At 38.7% G+C, this 22616-nt stretch overlaps 2 protein-coding genes across 3 annotated transcripts; one reads left to right on the top strand and one right to left on the bottom strand.

Annotated features, from left to right (window-relative positions):
- The first annotated feature begins 1768 nt into the window (after positions 1–1768).
- Positions 1769–15956, top strand: LOC102216475 (twinfilin-1). The gene is made up of 9 exons (XM_005796332.3): positions 1769–1874; positions 5846–5926; positions 6071–6249; positions 8200–8295; positions 8371–8475; positions 10586–10711; positions 12938–13088; positions 13599–13720; positions 14685–15956. The coding sequence occupies exons 1-9, from the start codon at positions 1850–1852 to the stop codon at positions 14850–14852; spliced, it is 1053 nt and encodes a 350-aa protein (XP_005796389.1). The 5' UTR covers positions 1769–1849; the 3' UTR covers positions 14853–15956.
- A 50-nt stretch (positions 15957–16006) lies between these two features.
- irak4 (interleukin 1 receptor associated kinase 4) lies at positions 16007–22138 on the bottom strand. Of its 2 annotated transcripts, XM_023343182.1 has the most exons (11): positions 21784–22137; positions 21566–21711; positions 21175–21339; positions 19564–19724; positions 19407–19471; positions 19197–19311; positions 19000–19109; positions 18303–18489; positions 17538–17600; positions 17270–17434; positions 16007–16481 (listed from the first exon to the last, which is right to left on the bottom strand). In XM_023343182.1, the coding sequence occupies exons 1-11, from the start codon at positions 21942–21944 to the stop codon at positions 16431–16433; spliced, it is 1389 nt and encodes a 462-aa protein (XP_023198950.1). In that variant the 5' UTR covers positions 21945–22137; the 3' UTR covers positions 16007–16430. The 2 variants fall into 2 exon arrangements, with proteins under 2 accessions (XP_023198950.1, XP_023198954.1); XM_023343186.1 differs by lacking the exon at positions 16007–16481 and having other exon boundaries at positions 17311–17462; positions 21784–22138.
- Positions 22139–22616: the final 478 nt, after the last annotated feature.

Raw genomic sequence — 22616 nt, 5'->3', positions numbered from 1 at the left:
GGCTAGAAATCAATCTCAAAAAATATGGCATTGGCCAGAAGAGAAACTGCATTGGTAGCAAATAAATAAATTAAAACGTGGACACAAAGTTGAGGAGGCCAAAACTGACCATTGTAGCTGATTTTGCTTTTGTCCCTGCTTGCCTTTAAGTGCTTTTTTGGTTTTGTTTTGTATTTTTGCATTGTGCAATGTTTTCCATAAGTGAGCTATCCCTACATTAAATTGACTGTATGACAAAATGTGTTTTGCTACATAATGCCATTCAGACATTTTAAATTGTTTATTAGATAAATACTGCTCTGGATAACCTACCTATTTCAAATGTTTTCACACTCAAGCAGAAAGTTAGCACACTGTCTGTCCAGAAACTTACTAAAGTGCGGCAAGTCCAAAATACATCAGAGTACAGGCGCATCACTGAAGGGTTACAGTACACACTGGGATCTAAATGTACTAGGCGTTGCATGACATTAAGTTATTTTTTTTTAAAAGGAGAAGAATAGAGGATGAAGAAAAGTAGTGAAACTGTCCCAAATAATGATGGTTCCCTCAGAATGTATTATTTTCTTTGAAAGACACATTTTTTGTAAATCTTTCATTGTTCCTGTATAAAGTCCTGATCCGTGATCTCTGTTTCTCTCCTCAGAACTCTATCTATACAAATTTTTCAAGTACAGGTTTTTCTTCTTGTTTTGAAAATTCCTGCGAGTGAAAGATTTTTCCTTTGCTCTGAAAGATTCCCTTAATGCATAGTTTTCCCTTTTGTTCCTTTTTTGATTCTCTTTTCTTTGTCTGGAAAAGAAAAGAGAATTTGTTCCCACAGTCTGTTACAATAAAAGTGAATAAAACCAGAAAATCATGGGGCAAACTTGGACTAATTAACTTGTTCGTTTGCGAGTGTACACTATTCACAACAAACATCAAATACGGTAAATGTGTTTCATTAAGTACTTAACAAATGGCTTCCACCACATTAATTATGTGAAATGTCGTGATTAATTGTCTAATATACATAAAATAATAATTTGCTGCTGTTTGGCATCTTGCTTTGAGCTCAGAGTCTGAGAGGCTTTTCCTCTATCAAACATACTACTTATTTTGGTCTCTTATTTAATGGAAATATTGATGTAGATGAGACTTTCTCCAAAATGATAACCCTTTTCGACCTCAATAGCTTCACTGTTGGAAATGAGGAGCTAACATTCACAAATGAAATTAATATAAATTTCAGTCCAACATCTGATTTGAGGTGATTCCTTTGGAAAAAATATCCTAACTTCAGAAGATGTGCTTTTAACTTAGAATAGCTCTTTGGTTCCTCCTATGTCAGGAGGACGAAGTGGAAGCTGCAGAATCTTCAGAACAAACAGGTCATGATCTAGGCCCACAGATTATCCCTCTGTCTGGACACAGGATCAATATAATCAGTTTAAAAGCAAAATTGAATAGTTATAGGCCAGACATGGAAATGCACTCCATGCCATGATGTTCAGAATTTAGGTTTTATGGTATCTGGTGGCGTCAATATTGCCAGCCAGTAAGGTAAGCTGAGGGAAATGTAGCTCCATTTTGTATCAATTCAAGAGCTACCCAGCTTTTATCGCTTTGGAAGAACACTTTTTTTAATCTAGTTTTTATTTTTACTCTAATGTCACCAGACGGGCTCCGTAAATAATATATATTTTTTCCCCGTAAATAAGTCGGTGAGTAAATATCCTCACACAGACGGGTAAGGTCACGTGATTCCCGCAGACTCGGGGCGGGTCTCTCCGCTATAGTTCACTTCCTGCTTCTTCTCTTTGCTCTCGCCTGGTCAGCCGCTTCATTCCTCTGTCCGACGATAGACACAATGTCACATCAAACGGGCATTCAAGGTAGGGGTTATTTCTAATTTCAGTGCCTCACTTTTGCCTGTTCCGCTGTGTGAATTTGAAGCTGAGCTTTGAGCGCCCGGTGCAGTTTGTTGCAACCAGAAGCTAGCGTCAAGTTAGCTGCTCTGTCCCTGCTAGTTAGCCTAGCTAGCTCCAGTGATTTGTGCGACCAGCTGTGCCGCTCTGGACTTTAGGAGGATTTATTTTCTAGCGTTTTGCCTCTCAGTAGCAGAGCATTTTCTTCTCAAAGTATTTCTCGACGCCGCTTTGAGGTAATTCTATATATTTTATTTTTTTTTAATCATCAAACTGAAACCCTGTGAAGTTAGTTTAGGCTCTGAATCAGTGAACGACGCCTTCATCTATAGTCACTGCCGGTCTGGCACCTGTCAAGGTTCCACTTATTATCTGAATTGCACGGACATTATGCAGTGTTGATGGGAACCTTTCAGATTGGGCGTGACCTCCTGCTACACAAGATGCCTACGCAGGTAATTTGTTTAGTCTGCATTCACAAATTTATCCACATGAATGAAAAACGTGTTGTAGACCAGGCAAAGGGGGGTATTGCACTTTCTACTGTTTTTATGAACAGCAACTGGCTTATAGAAATGCTCTGATTTATCCAAAGGGAAGCTTATACCCGTCCCAACTATGCTCTGTTAGAGGAAACCGATTATCTAACCTGTAGATCGCATAAATATTTGACTCATTCAATAAAGGCATTGATAAAGTACCTGTTGGTGTGTGTAACAGGAAACGGACGTTACACACATTTGTCTGCCAAACAGGCTTGTATCAAAAAGAGTTAGTGAACCTCTAGGTGAACCTGTGTTTCTGCATTAGTTATGCTGTTTGAATAATAATAATAATAAAATATCACCTGGATAAAGTCATTGAGAAGCTAGTTTAAAAGTAACTTGTTGACCTCTGTGCTCGGAAATAGGTCAAATGTGTTACACTTACAGTAGGCATGAATGTCTCGCACAGTACGACTACCTTGTGTAAAATATACCACAATTTCAGGGAATTAGCACAAAAATTAAACCGCGTACGACATGATCTACAGAAAAGTAATAATTAAAACTAGTACTTCTAAGGTTCTTTACGTTGTTGGTTACAACATGTCTGATAATATTCATTATTTTAATACAGAGGACTTTACTAAAACTATAGAATCACCTGCTAAGCCTTGTATTTTTCAAGTAAATGTGCTTATTGTGTAAATATTTTTGCTCTTATATAGGTCTGTCGCGATAAACGATAAATCAATTAATCGTACGATAAATTAAAACTATCGACGTCATTTTAATTATCGGCATCGTCGTCTCTTCCGGCCTTTTTCTCTTTCTGTTAATGACGCTGAATGAAAAAAGGCTCAACTCCGGTGCTCTCCACTGACCACCCCTTCCTCATTTCCTTAGTGTAAAGCCCAGCGCAGACTACAGGTATAACGGTTCGATCGGGTTCGTTCCTTCCGTTTGGTGTCCAACAATGGGCACAAAATAATGGCTACAAGTCCAGTGAACTAATTTTAAAACCAGGCATTAATCAATGCTTTACTACAATCTACCTGTAATGCATGTGGCTAGTGTAAAGTCCTGACTGAATGAAAATCACTAGAACCTATTTACGTCACCTTAACGAAGAACAGGGGAAAAGTTACCGGGTTTATCAACTGCGTAGCAATTTCGCTCCAACTCCTCCCTTTGTCATTTCTATATTCTTTGCACAAAATGTTGAATAAACATTAATGTTGTTTCCACATATCATCTTCAATGTCCGCTGGACTTCGGGTTGCGCCGTGTCAGCTGTTTGGGATTCCCCTCCGTAATTTCCCCTCTGAAAACGGAGGAGAATCCGATTGGCTACCTGTCACATTCGACAGGTGTAGTTAAGCTCCTAGTCGGGGAAAACCCCTGATTTGGATCGGAGCGGCAACGATGATCTACCTCAGGGTGCTCAAACTTTTTGAGAGCAAGATCTACTTTTTCTCTCACCAGCCGGCTGAGATCTACCTCATGACACGAAGACATAAAAATTGTAAATTAAACTATATTGACTTATTTTATATGCAAATATACATCAGTTATAGCAGAAATAATAAAGTGATGGAAAACCTAATGCAGTATATTTCTTCCTCAGTGAGATTCTCCTACCTTTTACACACTCTCTCTCTCTCTGTCGTTAAGCACACCCGTTGCCGGGTGTTAAAAACATAACATTCAGTCCGTTACGATGTCAAGTTTCCAGGCTTGATATTTATTTCTCGATTATTAATAAGCGCTCCCCTGAACACAGCGATCAGCGTTCAGTTTGTCACCTACTGCCGAGATCGACTCAAAACCTTCCCGCGATCGACGTATTGATCTTCCGTAACACACCAAACACTACAGGATGATCGGTTACGAAATCGTAAGCTACAATCTTAGAACGACCGGCGTTCTAAGATTGTCGTAAGGGGAAAAATAGGCGCAAAAAAACCATGTAGTGTGAACTATTGCATCAGGTAGTCCGATGTGCCCATTTTTTAAAATTTAAATCTAATTATTACTGAAGGGCAACACAGACTTCATAATCTGCACTCTTGGTTGAATTCAGTATTTATTTCCACTTTGGCTTTATGTTTAGTTTTTATTCAAGTAAATTTTTTGTTAATGGAGACTGAGAATCCATTTTATTTTTGTTTTTGGTTGTTTTGTTTATTTTGTTTATCAGTTCCAATGTTAAGTGTTCTTTTGAAAATAAAGTGTATCTATCTTTGGCAGGAAATCGCATGCATTATTACGTCATTTCCATTAAATCAGTGTAAAAAGGTCTTCAAACAATATTATCGTTTATCGCAATAATTTTTGAGACAATTAATCGTTGAGCAAAATTTGTTATCGTGACAGGCCTACTCTTATAGGAACAGAAGTACAACAAACTGATATAAGCAGAAAATATCTCCTTCTGTGAATTTTAACTTTCTTATAAGAAAGATAAGGTGTAGCAGCTCCCCAGCACTTGAATTACTCAGCCAGTCTCGACGGTTGAATTTAGCGTTTTATTTTCTTTGATGAATATCAACCATGATCATCACAGTCACCGCAATTGCCTCAGTCACTGTGAAAACTAAAACATATACAAACATTAGAATACAAAACATAAACTTGGAATACAAACAACAAAACAAAACGTACCTCGCTGCTTTCACTGGGGAACACCAAGTGTTGATTTTTTTGTGCCAAACACATCTTGACAGTTCAAGTAATTCATTGGCACAATGATTCTACCAGCTTTTATAGGGCCTGCCCTCATTAGCTACGGCAGCCCGTGAGGTACATACAACCCCCGCGCCCCCAAAAAAACATTACAAAGTGCAAATACCATTAAACAAAATATAAACCACCAACAATGCTAATCAAAACAGACAAACATCCATAAACAATCTGCAACATTCTTAATTTAGAAAATTCCCTTTGAATGATGTACTTTAAATAGTCTACAAATTTAAATAATTTAGACAATTTATTTTAAATAGTTCACTATCCATTACACAAGGCAAAACTGAATATGTGAAATTTGTGGCATTTGTTGAATCGAAGTTAAAATCAGTAGAAAGAGTACTATAGAAAGTTTTTGCAGTTTTTTGTGTGCGTTTCAAAACAAGGGTGTGCGTTGATGCTGTTAGCTGAACGATGCCTGGTTTTCATTTATTGAGCTCCAACATAGATTTGTGTATGAGCGGTCATTCATGGTGGCAAACTGCTGAAACACAGAGACGGGCCTTCGTGCCCAATGCACAGACTAAAATGAACCGAAATGAGTTTGGTCGCAAACTTTAATGCGCTTTAATTGGACTAATCAGTCATTTGTCTTTTGTTTATCTGATGGCTCAAATCAGACTTTGAAAACCAATAACCAGGCTAGACTGTCCCTTTCAGCACAATTTAGCTCTTTTCTAAACAATATCTTTTCCATCTTTTTCCAAGCGGGGAACGACGTGAAGGAAATCTTTGCCAGTGCCAGGAGCGGAGACCAGTATCGAGTCTTGAAGATCGTCATCGAGGATGGTAAGCAGAGAACCTCGTATTTGTTTACAACCTTTTGTGCCAAGAAAAGGCTGAACTCACCCCTCTGCCCAAAGGTTGTGTGTCTGTGTGTGAGAGAAATCGCTGCAGTGCTTACATTTCGGCCTGCATATATCTGTCTTCCAGAGCAGCTGACACTGGGCGGCACCAGGAAAGCATCCAAGAAGTGGGATCAGGAATACGATTCCTTAGTGCTGCCACTTCTGGAGGATGCCGTGCCATGCTATATTTTGTACCGTCTGGACTCCACTAACAACCAAGGCTACGAATGGATCCTCCTCTCCTGGTCACCAGACCACTCTACTGTAAGACAGCCGCGCCTGCTGCCTTTAATGACTAGCTTTCCATTTTTTGCAGCATTTGTTGTGCTCTGCGTTGGGTATAAGATGGGTGGAGTAGACTGCATCAAAGCAGCCAGCCTGCATGTGATTTCATACCTTCTTAGTCTTAAAAGCTAAATATGACTTGATCATGGTGTTTTTCTAAATAACGGGCTACTTTGCCTTTTTTTTTTTTAGTGATTCTTTCAGTTTTTAGGGTAATGTATACAGTCCAGTGAGTTTTTAGCAACTGACTCAAGCATAATAACCTTGTCCCGATTTTGTTTCATTTAGACATGTTTCCATAGCTGTTGAAAAGAACGTTATGCAGCTTGAAGATGCAAGGTGCAAATGTGTCTGTAGCTCTTTGAGTGCAGAGTGAAACTGTTCTGAAACTCCCATCTGCAGTCACAAAGCTGAGCTTAACATTCTTGTCCCTGAGCATAAAGCGTCAGGTTGAGGCTTGCCTAGAAGTTGCTTAATCTTTTCACAACCTGCATGTGCATGAATGCTGCTGATTTTACTGACCTGGAATCGTTTGTTTTCACTTTGGGTATATATCCATCAGGTCAACCACGTGCATAGAGCTGAAGCCCATTATTTTGATGACAGAGAAATTTGCCTGTGTAGTTCAAAACTTTTGGCCATTGTTTTTAGTGGCGTCTTCATGAGTGCCTGCCTTTTTATTAGATTTTTTTTTTTTTTCCCACTGCTGGAACTGAAGTAGTAAACCATTTTCTAAGGCTGCAAACAGGATAGCAATGTTGATTAATGAAACTATTCATGAATGACTTTACTGTCACAAAACAAAAGTGGTAATTTTAGCAATTAGTGCAGTGCCTGTTTGATTTTTAAGGGTGTGTCCAGATTCTTGAAGTGAAGTTTACTCACCTAAACCTAAACCTGATGTTTGGAATAAATTGCACTGAATGGATCTGTAATCAGTGTTTACATTTAAGAATCTTAACTTTAAGAGGTCTTGGTACATTTTCAACGGGTCTTCATTTAAATTTAGGTTTTTTTTTTGTACTTTTGGCTATTTATTGTATAATCTTTTATTATGTTTTATTGTAAATATTTGCTTTATTAATATTAAGAAGCTTTCATTTGGTATAGCTCTCTCTGAGGAATTTAGGCATTAGTCTACGCTGTGATAAAAGTACAAAGACTAAGTGTTCACCTGAGACTGGCTTCTTTGTAGTTTGTGTAAATTAAACTGTAGTTGTTATGCTAATGTTGTTTATTAGTTATTAAGGTAGCAAACCTAAATTGATAGTAGTTCTTAAATGTAAACTTTTACAGTTTTGAAAGGTCTTTAAAAAACTTAGAATGTTTATCGTAAAGAAACCAATGAAAATGTTTAATCTATGTAAGTTAATATAAGCTCAGCTGCACTCCTCAATAATTCTAAAGCAAGCTGTTCCAGGGTAATTTCATCCTGCAAAATGAACAGTTGCAGAGAAGTGAACATTACACACACATACCCTCACACATGCAATAATAATTCTGCGGTCCCTTCAGACTTGAAAATGCATGAAGGTTGCTTTTATTTTCCAGGTGTGGAAAAAAGAAAACACTTTTATGTTTCCAGACATTCTAACTAATGCCATTTTTTTTCCCAAAGGTTGAACATTTAAATGGAAAATAATTGAATGCTGTTTTTTTTATTATTTTGATCTAAAATCCGTCCTTTATTTTTGATCAGTCAGATCAGTTTGTGTTTAACATTTTAGCCACCAGTATTGTGAATTTCAAGAGATGCGCCAGTCGATTGGTCAGAGATCCAAAACTGCCACGTATCCCTAGATTGGCAGGTCAATGCTGAATTTGTTTTTGTCTTTTCATAAAATGTGTAATTTTATGTTTGATCTAAACAATGACGGGAGTGGAATTCACAAATGCTGATTTGTGGATTTAATGCTTTTATTTTTCCAGGTGCGACACAAAATGTTATATGCTGCTACCAGGGCGACACTGAAGAAAGAGTTTGGAGGAGGGCACATTAAGGACGACATTTTTGGTACCACAAAGGTTTGTCCTTGAGCCACACATGAAGTTGTTTATTATTTTCTTTCTTTTAATCTGTAAATGCGGTTTTGTTTGCAGGAGGATTTGAACTTTAGTGGTTATAAGAAATACCTGACCTCACAGGCGGCTCCTTTGCCCCTCACTGCTGCAGAAGAGGAACTGAGACAGATCAAACTCAATGAGGTAAACACCAGAATGACAGTTTCACACTGCGAACACACAAAATATTGCCCAAAATATTGATTTTTGTTCTTAATCCTAGTGCAAGTATCTTAGTGCACTTGAAATGAGACAAAACTGTTTTTTCAGAAACTATAGGAGCTTGTTTTAAGTCAATTGTTCCTTACAGTATTGTGTGTTTTCCTGGCATAAAGTTCCATTTTATATCACAATTAATTATGTAAACTTCAATTGTTATAAAAATCATATATGTATGAAAAAATACTTAAAACAAACTTTAGTTTGTAATTTAGCTCCTTGAAATTGGGCCTCTGTATGTTTAAAAACTCCTTTTTCTAAAACCTCGCATTCAGGAACATGGCTCCTCTTATTAACCTGTTAGCAATGTTTTTATTAATGTTGCACAAAAAAGTAGCTCGTATAATGAGTTCAGCTGATGTGCAGCTCCACCAGGTGTTTGCTAATTTCTGCTGGCTGGTCTGAAGGAGCTGAGTGGGTCTCAGGGAGGGGTGGTCTGTGAGGCAGAAGCTCGGAAACTTGGAAACGCAGCTCCAAGGATGTAACAAATTATTGACTTTAAAACAAGCTCACATATGTAGCTGAAAAGGCACTTATTTCTAGTGTACTAAGATATTTGCACTATAAACTACACCAAAAATACTTGGTGAGATTTAGTGATTTTTCTTTTTCTTTTTCTTTTTTACAAAGCATCTGCTGGACAGCACTTATATTTAAGGGAGCAATGCAGTGCTCTTGTCCAGACTAGTAGGTCTGTTCTTTAAGTCTAAAAGGAAACACCACTCACTGTATCGTCTTCACACTCTAGGCTTCAGCAGTTGAAAATAACTGTTTAGCTCAGCCTGCAGCAGCGCTCCTCCTCCTAATCATGTCTCCTGTGTGATGTGAAACCCCCCCCTCTCCTTCCTTATCTGACTGGGTGAAAGTATCAATGAAGGCCAGCGGTGCAGGCCTTTTGAGCGCACAAGGTCAGCAGCATTGCAAGTGTGCAGATGCTGGCCTGGCAGTATCAAACATGCTGATGGGCTAGAACAGCAGGATGTTGGCAGAGATCACTCTCATTAAGGCTTTTAACAGGTCACACCCTTGCCTATAAAAAAAAATTTAAAAAAAAGCGCAGATACCCAGTAATAGGGCTTGTTTAGCCGAATCCCAAAAAAACAGTGGCTGAAGAAGATGTCGTTGAGAGTCCAAAACTAAATCTGACCACAAGTATGCAAATGTTCAAGCTCTGCAGTAGAGAGTGGTTTCACTCTGGGGAACAAGTGAGCTCTGTCGTCGTGCTTTGCCTTTGGTTGTGATAAGAAAGATGAATGCAGTAATATGATACTGCTGATATACTGTAGTTACCTCTACTTATCTCGCAGATTTAACCTTCACTGCGTCTACAGGGGAAAGTGTAGGTCAAGTTTTAGACTTTGAGTCTTCTTTACTGAGTTAACAGCATTTTCTAATTGCTGCCTTCTCAGCCTGCCACATAAACAACAGCTCTCTTCTTTACCATATATGGTAAGGAAGAGCTTCCTTACCACTGTTTTTAGTGGCGTAGCGTCTCTTCAGAGCACTGTCAATTAAATACTGCAACACAAATGGGAAGTGAGGCTTTTCTGCTGATCCCAGCTTCCAGAGAAGTCATTAGTCTGTGCTATCCAGATGCAAAAGCTTTAAAAATATTTAGCGTTTGCCTTGACTTTTTACCAGGCAGATGGGTAAAGAAACTCGCAGTTCTGTTTGGAATGTGAAGGAGCTGCATTTGTGCTCAGTCATGTCTGCGAGGCTTTCCAATTTATAGGAACCGACCTCTAAAAATAGACGCAATCCATCAGTGTAATCCTTCCTGCATTTTCAAGTTCTCTGTTTGATTTGCTAAAGGCGCCTTGTCACTTCCAATACAGACTCCTCATCTATTATCAGAGTGCCTCAGCTTTTAAGCAGGACGGTTCACCAGTTTACTGTGTGTTTTTTAAACTTGTACACATAATAACCCATCTAAAGAAATTTGTTCAGTTTTAAAGTGTTTGTTGTACAATGATTTAGAAATTGAGGTGAAGCCTAATAATCGGCAGCTCTTCCTGTTTGGCTGCGTTGTGTTCAGGTCCAGACGGACATCAGCGTGGACACCAAGCAGCAGACTCTGCAGGGAGTGGCCTTCCCCATTCACAAAGATGCTGCTGACGCACTGGCACATTTTAAGGAAAAGAGAATCAACTATGTGCAACTGGTGAGTTCCTAACAGAAAACAATGCCCTGCTAAAGTGGTCGTGTCTCTCTTTCACATTTTTGTGATGCGATTGTTATTATTGTCCGTTCTGCTTTTGCAAAACAGTTTAAGCTCAGTCAGATCAGACGGTGAGCATCTGTGAACAGGGATCTTCAAGTTTGCCACATTAGGGCTATCACGATAAATAATATTGCGGGACGATAAATTATCCCAGTAATTATTGCGATAAACGATATTGTTTTGAGACCATTTTCAAGTATTGATAGCGGTATAATAATGCAAGTTTTTTTTTTTGTTTCTCAGACAAATTAATTTTGCAAACGACACTTAACACTGGAAGTGGAAGATATTTAAAATATCAAAAAAACAACCAAAACTGTAAATAAAATGGATTGTGAGGTCTGTGTGAATAAAGTTACCCTTAAAAAAATATGAATCATAAGAATGAACATTCTCCTTCTAATTTTCATTTATCATGCTGTTAACTGATTAATTTCTTATTGCTACATGCTTCCTCATCCTGCCTTAAACTACTCAACAACTTTATCCCTGACTTGTCTGTTCCTGGAGCTCTGTGAAGCAGTTTTTTTGTTTTCCCCCACTCAAAGTCTCTTACAAACCTCAGAGGTTCTCGTAGAACGGTTGTATTTATCATGTTCCTTTCACTTCGCAATTATTGCTTTTTTTGGTTCTGGTCTGTCAGGAAAAACCCTCAAAAATACTTGGATAAGATGATAACAGTTCAATGGTGAAGAACATTTCTGAAAGGCACATTAAGTGCATTTCAACCGTGAACTTGCTTCTTAAATACCACTCACTTTTGTTGCCTTATAAACAGAAAGAAGCATTGCTGGTCAGAAGCTGTTTTTGCTCTTTTTTACAAACACAATGAGTCAGTCTTTTTTTGTGTGTGTTTAAAAAAAGCCTTTGTTTCATTGCTCATTAAAATTCAGTGTACCCATGGCTCTGATTAGATCAGTCCAAAGTACAAAGGAATAATTGAAGCCTGTTATTCTGTGATCTTCAGAGGCAAACGGTTAGGTTTTAGATTTTTTTTCTTTTTATTATTCCATTAAAACAATTCTCCTGACCATAACTTAGTTAAGCATTTTACTCCAAAGAAAAGGTTTCATAAGTGATCTCTAATTGACATTCCTTAGGTTTTAAAATTCTGTTTAATTGGTTTGCTCTGTAGGGAAAATAAACATAAAGCTACGTGAGCAAGCTGTGAGAACTTTCCACCTTGAGTCTGTTTAAAAGTTTTCTTTCATTTTTGACCCACCACAGTTAGTGTGTGAACCTAACCCAGGGCAAGCCCCTTTTTGTACTCAAACATGTAACCAAACACACACACACACACACACACACACACACACACTCTGCCCCCCAGATGCTCCTGCAAAACATATAATTTAGCATTCAGGAATAAACTGACAGGGCATGTAAATAAGCAGTAGAAAACCAGTTTGAATGCAAATAACATCTGATCATGTTTGTGTGTGTGTGTGTGTGTGTGTGTGTGTGTGTGTGTGTGTGTGTGTGTGTGTGTGTGTGTGTGTGTGTGTGTGTGTGTGTGTGTGTGTGTGTGTGTGTGTGTGTGTGTGTGTGTGTGTGTGTGTGTGTGTGTGTGTGTGTGTGTGTGTGTGTGTGTGTGTGTGGGCGGGCATGTTCTGCCCTCCTGGATAGGCCATCCAGAACAGAAAGCAGGTTACAGATGTTATTTTTCTCAATATTAAAGTTGTGTGATGAAAAGAGGAAGAGGACGATGAGGAAATGGACTGTAGACACACAGCAGTCTGAAGACACCTATTTCTTGTTTGTTTTTCTAGTAGCCTTGACAACAGAGCTCCGGTTTAGGAAATTGTGTTTGCGCATATTTTTTTTCATAAAATCTTTTACCCTTTTAAAAATGATTATTTCCCCTTAACAAGTTGCACATTTGGAAGGAAAATCCACTTAGGAGTTCTGTTCATTAAAAACACTTTTTGGTGGAGGCAGTAAAATCACCTGGGATGGGTTCTCCCTCACCGGGAAAACAAGACATGTCGTCATCGGAGACGACCTCAAAGCAGAGAGATGTCAAAACGAGATTCTGCAGTCGGCGAATCCTTTCGCCAACACAACCAAACTGGTCAACATCCTCTTCAGCCGGCTTCACCCGAGTCCTGCTTTTCTTTTGGTTACTGTCACTTTTTCTTACACCCCTTTCCCTTCCTCTGTCAACAGGAAATAGATGCTGAAAAGGAAATGATTCGCTTGTGCAGCACTGAGCCAACCGAGTTGAAAGACCTGCCAAAGAGAGTCCCCAAAGATTCTCCACGTTACCACTTCTTCCTGTACAAACATTCCCATGAAGGCGACTACTTGGAGTCTACAGGTGCGCTGTTCTTTACACGCTGTCGTCATATTTAGAGTAACACTTTATTTGACGGGTTGTGAAAAAGACTATCCTGTCATAAACATAACACCTGTCATAAACATGAGTAAGTCTTCATGAATATTTATAACAGTCATAAATATTCATGAAGACTTACTCATGTTCCTTCTGCCTATTCCTGTTGATAAACTTTAAAAATTATGTAGCTTTATGTTATTAAAGCTAAAGTTTAATCAGCAATACTTTTAGAACAGTTTTATGTCAGATCATGATTTCTTGGTTAATGTCAAGTTGTCATAGCGAAGACATTTTGAATAATGTCAACTTTGTATTAAAAGTGTCATGATTCACCGAATGGCACTTCATGACAACAGTCATAGACATTCATGAAGACTTACTCATGTTTATGACGGTGTCATGACAGTCTTATTCACAACCCAAATAAAGTCAAATAAAGTGTTACTGTATTTAGTATCCTTTTAGCCCTAATGTCCTTTTTCTCTTTCGCAGTCTTCATTTATTCTATGCCAGGGTACAAGTGTAGCATCCGAGAGAGGATGCTGTATTCCAGCTGCAAAAATAACCTGATTGACATGGTGGAAACCAAACTGCAGATTGAGATCGAGAAAAAGGTGAGAGATGAAGACATTATGATTCACACTTGAGCTAAACTGTGTTTGATTCAGAGATCCTATACATTATTAGAGTTGAGCTTCCACACTTTTCTATAAATTCAAATTTCCAGTTGTCTCTTTTCTTTTAGCTTATTTATAAAGAGCAAAAGCATGAATTTATGGCAGATGGTGCTACATTGGATAAGCTTTAAATATGGATAAACTAGATGAGATGCCAGATGAATAATAGATGGGATGGAAGAATATGCTGAAAGATTTTATTTATTTAGGCCGTAGAACAGAGAAACAGTTCTGGAAATAAAACTATTTTTCTATACTCTATTCTTGCCCAAACTTATTCAGATCTGGAAAATTATTTGACCAAATCCCACATTTTTTCAGACTATATAGAAAACCTGAAAATGGTTGTCATAAAGTAAGAGACGAACTCCGTCTCAATAATGCATCGGTAAATGCATTATTATGTAAATAAATTATTGTTTTCCATTTAAAAAATTGGGAGTTTGATCCTTCATTAGTGAAATAAATATGAAAACTATATTAATATAGTTTTATATAACTGCATTAATTAATGCAGTTACGGGTGAAGTTGGATATTTCAAAATTAACCATTGTAATCGGTGTAGCTGATTAAATCATAATTGAAATGTAAATTTACTTTTAATAATTCAGTTCAGCATGTAATACTCTATATAGATTGATCAGAAGGATCCGACTATTTCAAGCATTCATTTTAATAATTATAGCTTTCAGCTAAAAAAAAAAAAAAAAAATCTAAATTCACTGCCTGTGAAAATGAGCCATTACCATGAAAATGAGCTGAAATAAAAACTTGAAACAAATCAGCATGAGAGCAAAATTACTCCGTTGTTGGATTCTGAACAGCTTGAAATGGCAACTCCACCTTATTTATAGACTGACCACTAACTTGCCAGGTATTATTATTTTTTTCCTTTCACAGTTGGAAATTGAAGATGGGACCGAACTAACAGGCGAGTTCTTGTACGCCGAGGTGCATCCCAAGCAGCATGCCTATAAGGAGCGTTTTGCCAAGCCCAAAGGCCCAGCCGGTAAGAGGGGAGGTCGCCGAATCACCCGGCCACCCGGCGAGGGAGAGGAGGAGGATTAAAACGCACCTCAGCATCACTCCACCCCACACACCCTAAATCCCCCACCCCATACGTGTTCCACAGTGGAACATCCATCCCTGTGATGGGCGACGAAAAAATTGTATTTGACGTTTTTTTTTTTGTTGTTGTGTTTGTATTCTTTTCCCAACAACCTCAATTTTTTTCCTCACCATGTTACCCAACTATGCACGCCAAGGAGAACTGAGCAATGACACCCTTCAGTCGTTCCATTTGTAGCTTGCCAAATGGAAACGCGCATCTTAACACACTCACAAGAAGCTTAACTATAACTCAAGGGGGCCCAAATAAAAGTTGAGGTATTCTCTTCAATGTCACCGCTGACATTTAATGAAAAAAAAACAAAACTTTCAAGCACGACTAATGTGAACTCGCGCCAATATAGAAATGCTTTTTTTTAAGAAAATCTTTTGAGTTCATATTCTAATTCCTAAATATCATTCCTTAAGTCTGTGTCAAGAATTGTTTTTTGTGTGTGTGTTCGTCTCCTACTGTTTGCACAATGAGGTGCTCCAAAGCTGAAAAGATCCGAACTATTCCCACGTTGTCGACTCCATTCGTTTCAACAGTGCATTTTTATAAAGACAAAATTCCTTCTTTTTGATATAACTGTGGTTTACATGGGGGAAAAAAAAAGAAATCATCTGCTGAGAAACTTATTTTTCTATGCAAGTGCTGTAAATGTACATATTGTAGCTGTGTGATGCTCTATGATTAAGAAGCGGTCTGTTTTTGGTGATTGTCGGTGTGGATTTCAGTGGAAAGACCGGGCTTCCAGAAATATTCCATCTATCTTATACATCTCGCATTTCACCGAGAGGAAGCGAATAAAAACCTGGTTCCCACAGAGGAGGGAATGCCAAGCTATTATCGGATAGAAAAGGGAATACTACCTTGACGGAAACATTGCCTCATCCACTGGTCTACTGATTAATATTTGGCAAACTACTTAGTTCACCTCATGTGAAGGGGAAAAAAAATCCCTTTATATTCATTGTCATTAGAGAAAATGAATAATGTTTGTTCTTCTTTGTTTTCTTACAAATCTTTCTTTTAAAGATGAAAAATAAAATATTTAAATCAGACAGTTTTGGTCCTTTTTTATTTCTTCAAAAATAAAACAACTTTTATTTTTTTACAACACAAAAATTTAGCCTGTAAATAATTTTTAAAAAATTAATTAAAATGTGTGCTCACACTTTTCTTCTAACTCATATCCTCCAAGTATCTTTAAAAAGTCATGGATGTGATGCTGTGGATGGGAAGGATCTCCAGTAGCAGTCAGTCTTGCAACGAATCTGACGATGCCTCTGACTGGAGCTGCTGCTGCAAGATGGGCTTATGACATGCTAATGGCTAAATATCTGCGTAGCAGAGCTGATGTCCTGTTGGTGCTCCTCTTCAAATATTCGTGAATATAAATACAAAAGGGAAAGCTGTTTTAATGCTAAATCTCTTTCTTGCAGTCAATAAGGAACTTTCTAAAGTCAAAAAGCAGAAGACTTGTCAGTCTTTACTTTGGAACAGAGGTAATGTGAGCCTCTTGTTTCCCTCCGTGCCTACAATTGCAATGAGATGCTTTTGATGACGCTGTGAATCTCTGAAACAACCTGCAGATAAAAAGAAAACATTACTTTAAAAAGCTGCAAACAGTTAAAGCAGCAGAAAGCGTTTTATATTCAAAGCCTTACAAAAGTAATCAGACCTCTCTTTTCACATTTTGTCACATTGTAGTCATGAGCTTTACTGAAGTTTGATATTGTATGCACATGGTAACACATAATGAAATGATAGTTTTCAAAATTCAAAATAAAAATTGTGAAATGGATTCGTAGTGATCCCCATTCACTGATATTCCCAAAGAAAATCCAGAGGAACCAAATGCCTACCAAATTAGCAAACTAAGTCCCACTGCTTAATTTATTCTCTGCCTCTCTTTCGAGGAGATGTAGGGATTCGTTGCTCTTCATCTCATGTAAAGAGTCTGTAAAAGTCTGAATACTGCAGTCAAGGTTTCTGAAGAATGACAACCCTAAATGTACAGCGAGAGCAACAACGGGATGGTTTCAGGTCAAAAACAACATGACCACAGGGGAACACGGAGATGGGAGCATCATGCTTCAGGGAAGTGCTTTGTGCAAGGTAGAAACTGAAACGTTCATAGGAAGGAAGACTCAAGGAAAGCACTGTAAACCACCAGACCTTCTAAGAAATACATACTTTTAAGCACACTACTAGTTTAATTGCATCAGCAGGAAGGGACAGTGGGTGATTTTTAGACCTTTGTTGAGGTAGATGAGATCGGTGGATAACATTGGCTTCACGTGTAAGTATCCGCTGATCTCCCAAAAGTAAGGAAACTGGCGCCCATAAATCAGTGCACCCCTACTGACTGTACCTGTTTGATGAACGGCCGCCTGTTTTTTCTGTCATCCAAGCAGTTGGAAGCCAAGCAGTAGATGCTCTCCACCTGGCTCAGCTCCCAGTCTGTCATCTTCCTGTCCAAAATCTGCTCCAGGGTCAGATCTTCGTCTTCATCATCGATGTCGTCCCTGATATCCATCTAAGACGGGCCAGAAGGGAAAGGCGGACTGAGGTTTTTATTTTATAAACAAGCTGATAGTAGCTCGTTTCCCGCTAAAGTAAAAGCCCCGTGCGCAGCTTACCAGGAACTGGGGCTCCTTGTTTTCATCAGCTGGCGGACGTCCAGACAATATTTCTAACAGCACCTGTAAACAGCAGAGCCTTGAGGTTAATTACACGGCTCTGGGCAACAGGCAACCTCTATTTCCTCTCCATGCGCCCCACATCTCCAATCAGAACAGCCCCACTCCCACAGCTGTTCAGATTTTTTTTTTAAAAAGATAGTGAACAATACAGCCACTGGCAGAATGAAAAAGGAGGAACTTCCCCAGCAGGAAACTCCACTTTACTCCTGCTGTACATCCACTTTAAATGGAATTACATTCACTAACCTGGGAAAGCTGCTTATGTATGTAAACAACCCGCCTTGTAGGCATTTTTTTTCCATTACAAACAGAAAGAGCCCTGAGGTACCAGTGGGCAGGATTTACTAATTAAGCCCTGTGTGTCTGTGCCAGACAGAGGAGTTCATGAAACTCTGAATCAACTGCGTCACCTGACAAATAAATCTCATAAATGTCTTGCATGCCCTTTTAATGCACGTCATTAATGTGATTAAACATCACCACTAAATACTGAGTATACAGTATGTGAAAAGAATCTGGACTTGATTATTCAAGCTAAACTACAGATCTTTGAAGTTTCCAAAAGAATATAATAAAATAGTGCTTAGTTTGCCATGTAAACCAGCCGGTAGTTTGCCAACTCAACAACCTTCGGTCAAGCTTAAAAGTAAGAGGCAAAACAAAGTCGGATTTCCTTCGTGCACGTGTGTGTCCGAAGCGTACCACTCCGAAGCTGAACACGTCAGACTTTGGGGTGATCTGTCCCCGCAGGGCCTCAGGGGCCATGTACGCACGGGTCCCCACGATCCTCTCCGTCATCATCGTCGTAGACGTGTGCTTGGCCGACGCTCTCGTCAGCCCAAAGTCGGAGATTTTCGCCACAAAGTTCTCATCCAGCAGGATGTTTGCACTAAGAGGGTAAAACAAATAGGAATCACAACGAGCAAATAAAAAAAAAAAACATCTTTGCTTTTGCTCAAGTTGAAGATAGGCAGTACAGATTTGTGATGCTTGTTGTTGTGAGTTGGGAGAACGATGCAGTGGATTAGTAAAGTGCTGATGCTATTGGATGTTTTTTGCACTTTGTCAGAACCATGAGCTATAATGTGTTTCACCAGGATTTTATGCGACAGACCACTACAACGTACTGCATAATTGTGAAGTGGGAAGAAGGTAACATCTATGTATTACATTTTACAAATCTTCCATGACAGTATTGTATGCAATCAGAACAAATATCACTGAACTTTGTGTTTGTCATTTGACGAAATGAGTAAAAGTTCAGAGTACAAATAGTTTAAAGCACTGTAGATCTTCAGTCTCAGAATTTGAAGATTGTTCAACTATTATTATATATATATAAAAAAGAAAACAACTATTAGAAGAGATGAATATTACACAAGGACTCCAGTCGTCGCACCTTTTAACATCTCTGTGTACATGATAGTTGCTATGGAGGTACTCCAAACCTCTAGCGGTCCCTTCTGCGATCAAGCACCTCTGTCGCCAGGAAAGAGGAGGACTGCCGTCCTATGTAAACAAAAACCAAAGCTAAATCCTGTACATGGAGGCCAGATCAGCTTTTCTGTATGCGTCTAGTGGCGAACGGTTTTTTACCAAGCAAGCGAGTCGATCCAGCAAAGATCCATTGGCCATGAAGGCGTACACTATACACATTTGCTGCTCGTCGCATGAGAATCCAACCATGTCAACCAAGTTCTCGTGTTTCAACCTGTTAGGAAAACATTTTTATTAAAACAGGACTTTCTTACCTTGATTTAGGAGAATAGAAAGCGTCACATTTTACGCCGACGGACACATACTCACACTTTCAGAGTCTGAATCTCTTGGTTAAACTGATCTTGCAGCTTGTCCAGAGGCATGTCATCCATCTAAAAGGGACATCATAGGTTCAGTGTGTGAAACAGTGTTATTCCTGCAGTGTGTCCTGCAGAGTGTCTTCTATGTAGACACTCTGACTTACTGGGTTTAGTTTTTTCACCGCCACAGGTCTGTTGTTCAGGAAGCCTTTGTACACGGTGCCGAAGCCCCCCTCTCCGAGTCGGCTGCCACCGTTTGAGACGGACCGGTCGTCAAAGTTGCCTGTGATCTTCCTCAGCTCACTGTACATAAAACTGGAAATACCTGAAAATAGTTGCACAGCAAGTGGGTCAAAGGAGTCACTGCTGCCACCTGCTGGTCAAAAATGTGCAATGGACAACGGTTTAAAGTTGCATGGCCAAAGTTTTGAGTGTTTTGTTTCTTTGTTACGTTACATAAACTACAAAACAAGTGTAGTTATAGTTGTGTTGCATAACTACAGACAAAATATTTAAGTGGGGAAATATTCAAAGTACTTCAATAGAAGTTCCTGATTACATCTTGCAATAAAAAACAACAGTTTAAAAACAAGACAAAATACACAAAATAAAATTTCCATCAAGATAAGAGATGTTTTGATTTATCTTCACTTTGTGTAAGAAGATGTAAAAATGACAGAATGTTGAAAGTATTTTGTTTCTGTTGTTGCATTATTCAATTGTTTTTAATTTCAATGATAACATCAAACTCCTTCAAACTGTAAATAAGTGTGACATTTAAACCCAACCATGATGCTACAGTGCCTTGCAAAAGTATTCACACCTGTAAAGCTTACATTTTTGTCTCATCACAACAAACTTTAATATATTTCATTGTCACGTATTATGTGACAGACCAATACAAAAGTAGGTGGTGATTATGAAATGGAATTAAAGCAGCCAGTTAAAAGACAGCGTCCCCACACCACCATACTGCCACCGCCATGTTTTACTCGGTGTTAGCGTCTTGCACGTAGACCAAAAAGTTTAACCTTTGGACTCAATCTGACCTGGTCACCTTCTTGCACATGTTTGATGTGTCTCCCAAATTAGCCTGTGCTGAACTGCTAATGAGATTTCTTATTGTTTTCTTTCAAAAATGGTGTTTTCTTCATCCTGCTTTTCCAAAACACAAGATTTCTGCAGTTGTCAACTGATTCTTTAAATCTCTGCAGCTAGTCCAGATTTACCATAGACACCTTGGGGTCTTCTCTGAAAAATACCCTTCTTTTAGGTTCACAGCTACGTGCTTGTTGGGTTGCACATGTTGAATTGAACAGTGAAAGCTTTGGGTGTTGTTTTTGAAACACTGAACCCTGCTTTAAATTTGTGGATGACTCACTCCCTGACCTTTGTGGTGTATTTCTTGCTTTAAATTATGCCTTTTGTCCTCTAATATTCTCTTGCACACCTCTGAGGCTTTCACAGAATAGCTGTACAGAAATTCAAATTACTCATAGCTGGACTTTATATACTAATTGGATGATTTGCAAGGAATTTGAATTTGCAAGCAGATAAAAAAAAAATACATAGTTATTTTTAGTTTTTTTATTAGCAAAACATTTGTAAAAGTCGTATCCTTCTCGTCCCACTCTGTCAAGTTTGTCTATCCCAAAAAGTAGTATGAAAACGAACAAACAAAAAAGAACAGAAGTTCAGAGTGAATAAATTCTTCTGCAAGGTGCAGGTCTTATGTGTTTACAAGTAAGTGTTTGGGAATAAAATTGAGCACACACCTGTGTGTCCTGTTTCGCTGTTTTCACTCACTACTTGTGTCTCCGGTGCTGATCCGGCGGGTGGAGGCTGACTCTGCGTCTCGTCCAGTGGTCTGGTCGGAGGGTCTCTGTCAGGAGGTAGTGGTAAGGGGAGCGGGAGTGTCTCTGCCGATGAATATTCTTCCCCTGTGTTCAAGAAGATAAATATGGTGCTGTGTAAATAGTCACTGTTAAATTGTTATTGTTATTTTGTAATTACCCAGAAAGAAAATTCTGTATGATTTGTTACCTAATTCTGCACCAAAAGCTTTGATATAGTGTAATTTACGGGAAAATATGTAGGGTTTAAGGTGAAACTTTCAAATGAAGTTAAAAATGATGAAATTTACAATATGTAATAATAATTCATTACAAGGTAGCAGGAGACCGGCAGCAGCCAACAAATTGCGGCTCTTCAAAATATCCACCAGTTCTCCCACTGTGCAGTTGGTGGTTCCCCAGTCATTCAGCAGCTCCACGGTGGGACTCTTCCCCTGCGTCACAAGACCTTCAAACCTCCTAAAAAACACACAGCTACAGTGTTTTATCCTATTTTGAAAATGTAACAAACAGTTACGAGAGTTGACGCACCTGACGTGAAGCTGGGAGTACCTCGGCTCCCCGCTCGGCTTCCGTATGGACACAATCACATCCTTCCACCTGTCCTGAGGGTCCAGAAAGTCGGATAACTGGCGGCGTAGACCGTAACTGATGTTGCGAATGTAAGTAGCGGAAGTCAAAGAACTACTCATCCCGACAAATAGTTTCTGGTGATATCTGCTAATTTGGTTTTATCTGACCGTCATGTTGACAAAATCATCAACCCATGAAAGGTAAAGAAACTGCGGAGATAGCGCTGCTAAAACCAGATAAGCAGCACATGAATATTTGGCTTTACAGTGAAGGGAAATGTGCCTTTCCAATATTGAGCAACTTCCCCAAACGTAACACAACAGGGCTGGTCCACTAATAGTCCCACCTATAATGCGGAAATACAAAAAAGATAAATACAATAAAATAAAAACACAAGTAAAAATTAGACATAGTTTGAGCAGGCTCTTTAAAGGTAATTTATAAAATAACTCCCTCCCTAATTTACTGTTTGTGTTATAGTTTGTAATTAAAGCGGAGAAGAAAGAGAATCGGATACTCTAACGTTTTAAAGGCACAGCATAACAGTGCCCTCTGGTGGAGATGATTTGTAACTTCGTTTTTTTTCATGCCAAAATGCATTCAGGCAGCAAGGGGGTCTAATATAGAAACTAATACGTCTAATACATCTATTTTACAGCACAAAAAAGAGGAAAAAAAATCCATATCATCAGAGGTGAGTAAATGAGGCATACACAATTGCTATGTACAAATTTTGGTATTTTAAAGACTAAAATAAAAAATATATAAATGCATAATATGATTCCCCGAGC

Source organism: Xiphophorus maculatus, chromosome 2 (assembly GCF_002775205.1).
Source record: "Xiphophorus maculatus strain JP 163 A chromosome 2, X_maculatus-5.0-male, whole genome shotgun sequence".
Taxonomy (NCBI): domain Eukaryota; kingdom Metazoa; phylum Chordata; class Actinopteri; order Cyprinodontiformes; family Poeciliidae; genus Xiphophorus; species Xiphophorus maculatus.
The sequence above is the reverse complement of the archived record's forward strand: the minus strand, read 5'-3'. Positions and strand labels throughout refer to the sequence as shown.

What these genes read in the sequence shown, in the direction of transcription:
- LOC102216475 (XM_005796332.3), top strand. Translation starts at nt 1,850, where the DNA reads ATGTCACATCAAACGGGCATTCAAG. An exon ending in GAAGATCGTCATCGAGGATG is followed by an intron (nt 5,927 to 6,070) that starts GTAAGCAGAGAA and finishes TCTGTCTTCCAG; the next exon opens with AGCAGCTGACACTGGGCGGC. An exon ending in GGTCACCAGACCACTCTACT is followed by an intron (nt 6,250 to 8,199) that starts GTAAGACAGCCG and finishes TTATTTTTCCAG; the next exon opens with GTGCGACACAAAATGTTATA.
- irak4 (XM_023343182.1), bottom strand. Translation starts at nt 21,944, where the DNA reads ATGAGTAGTTCTTTGACTTCCGCTACTTACATTCGCAACATCAGTTAC. An exon ending in TGCCGGTCTCCTGCTACCTT is followed by an intron (nt 21,340 to 21,565) that starts GTAATGAATTAT and finishes TCTTGAACACAG; the next exon opens with GGGAAGAATATTCATCGGCA. An exon ending in CGGTGAAAAAACTAAACCCA is followed by an intron (nt 19,472 to 19,563) that starts GTAAGTCAGAGT and finishes TGTCCCTTTTAG; the next exon opens with ATGGATGACATGCCTCTGGA.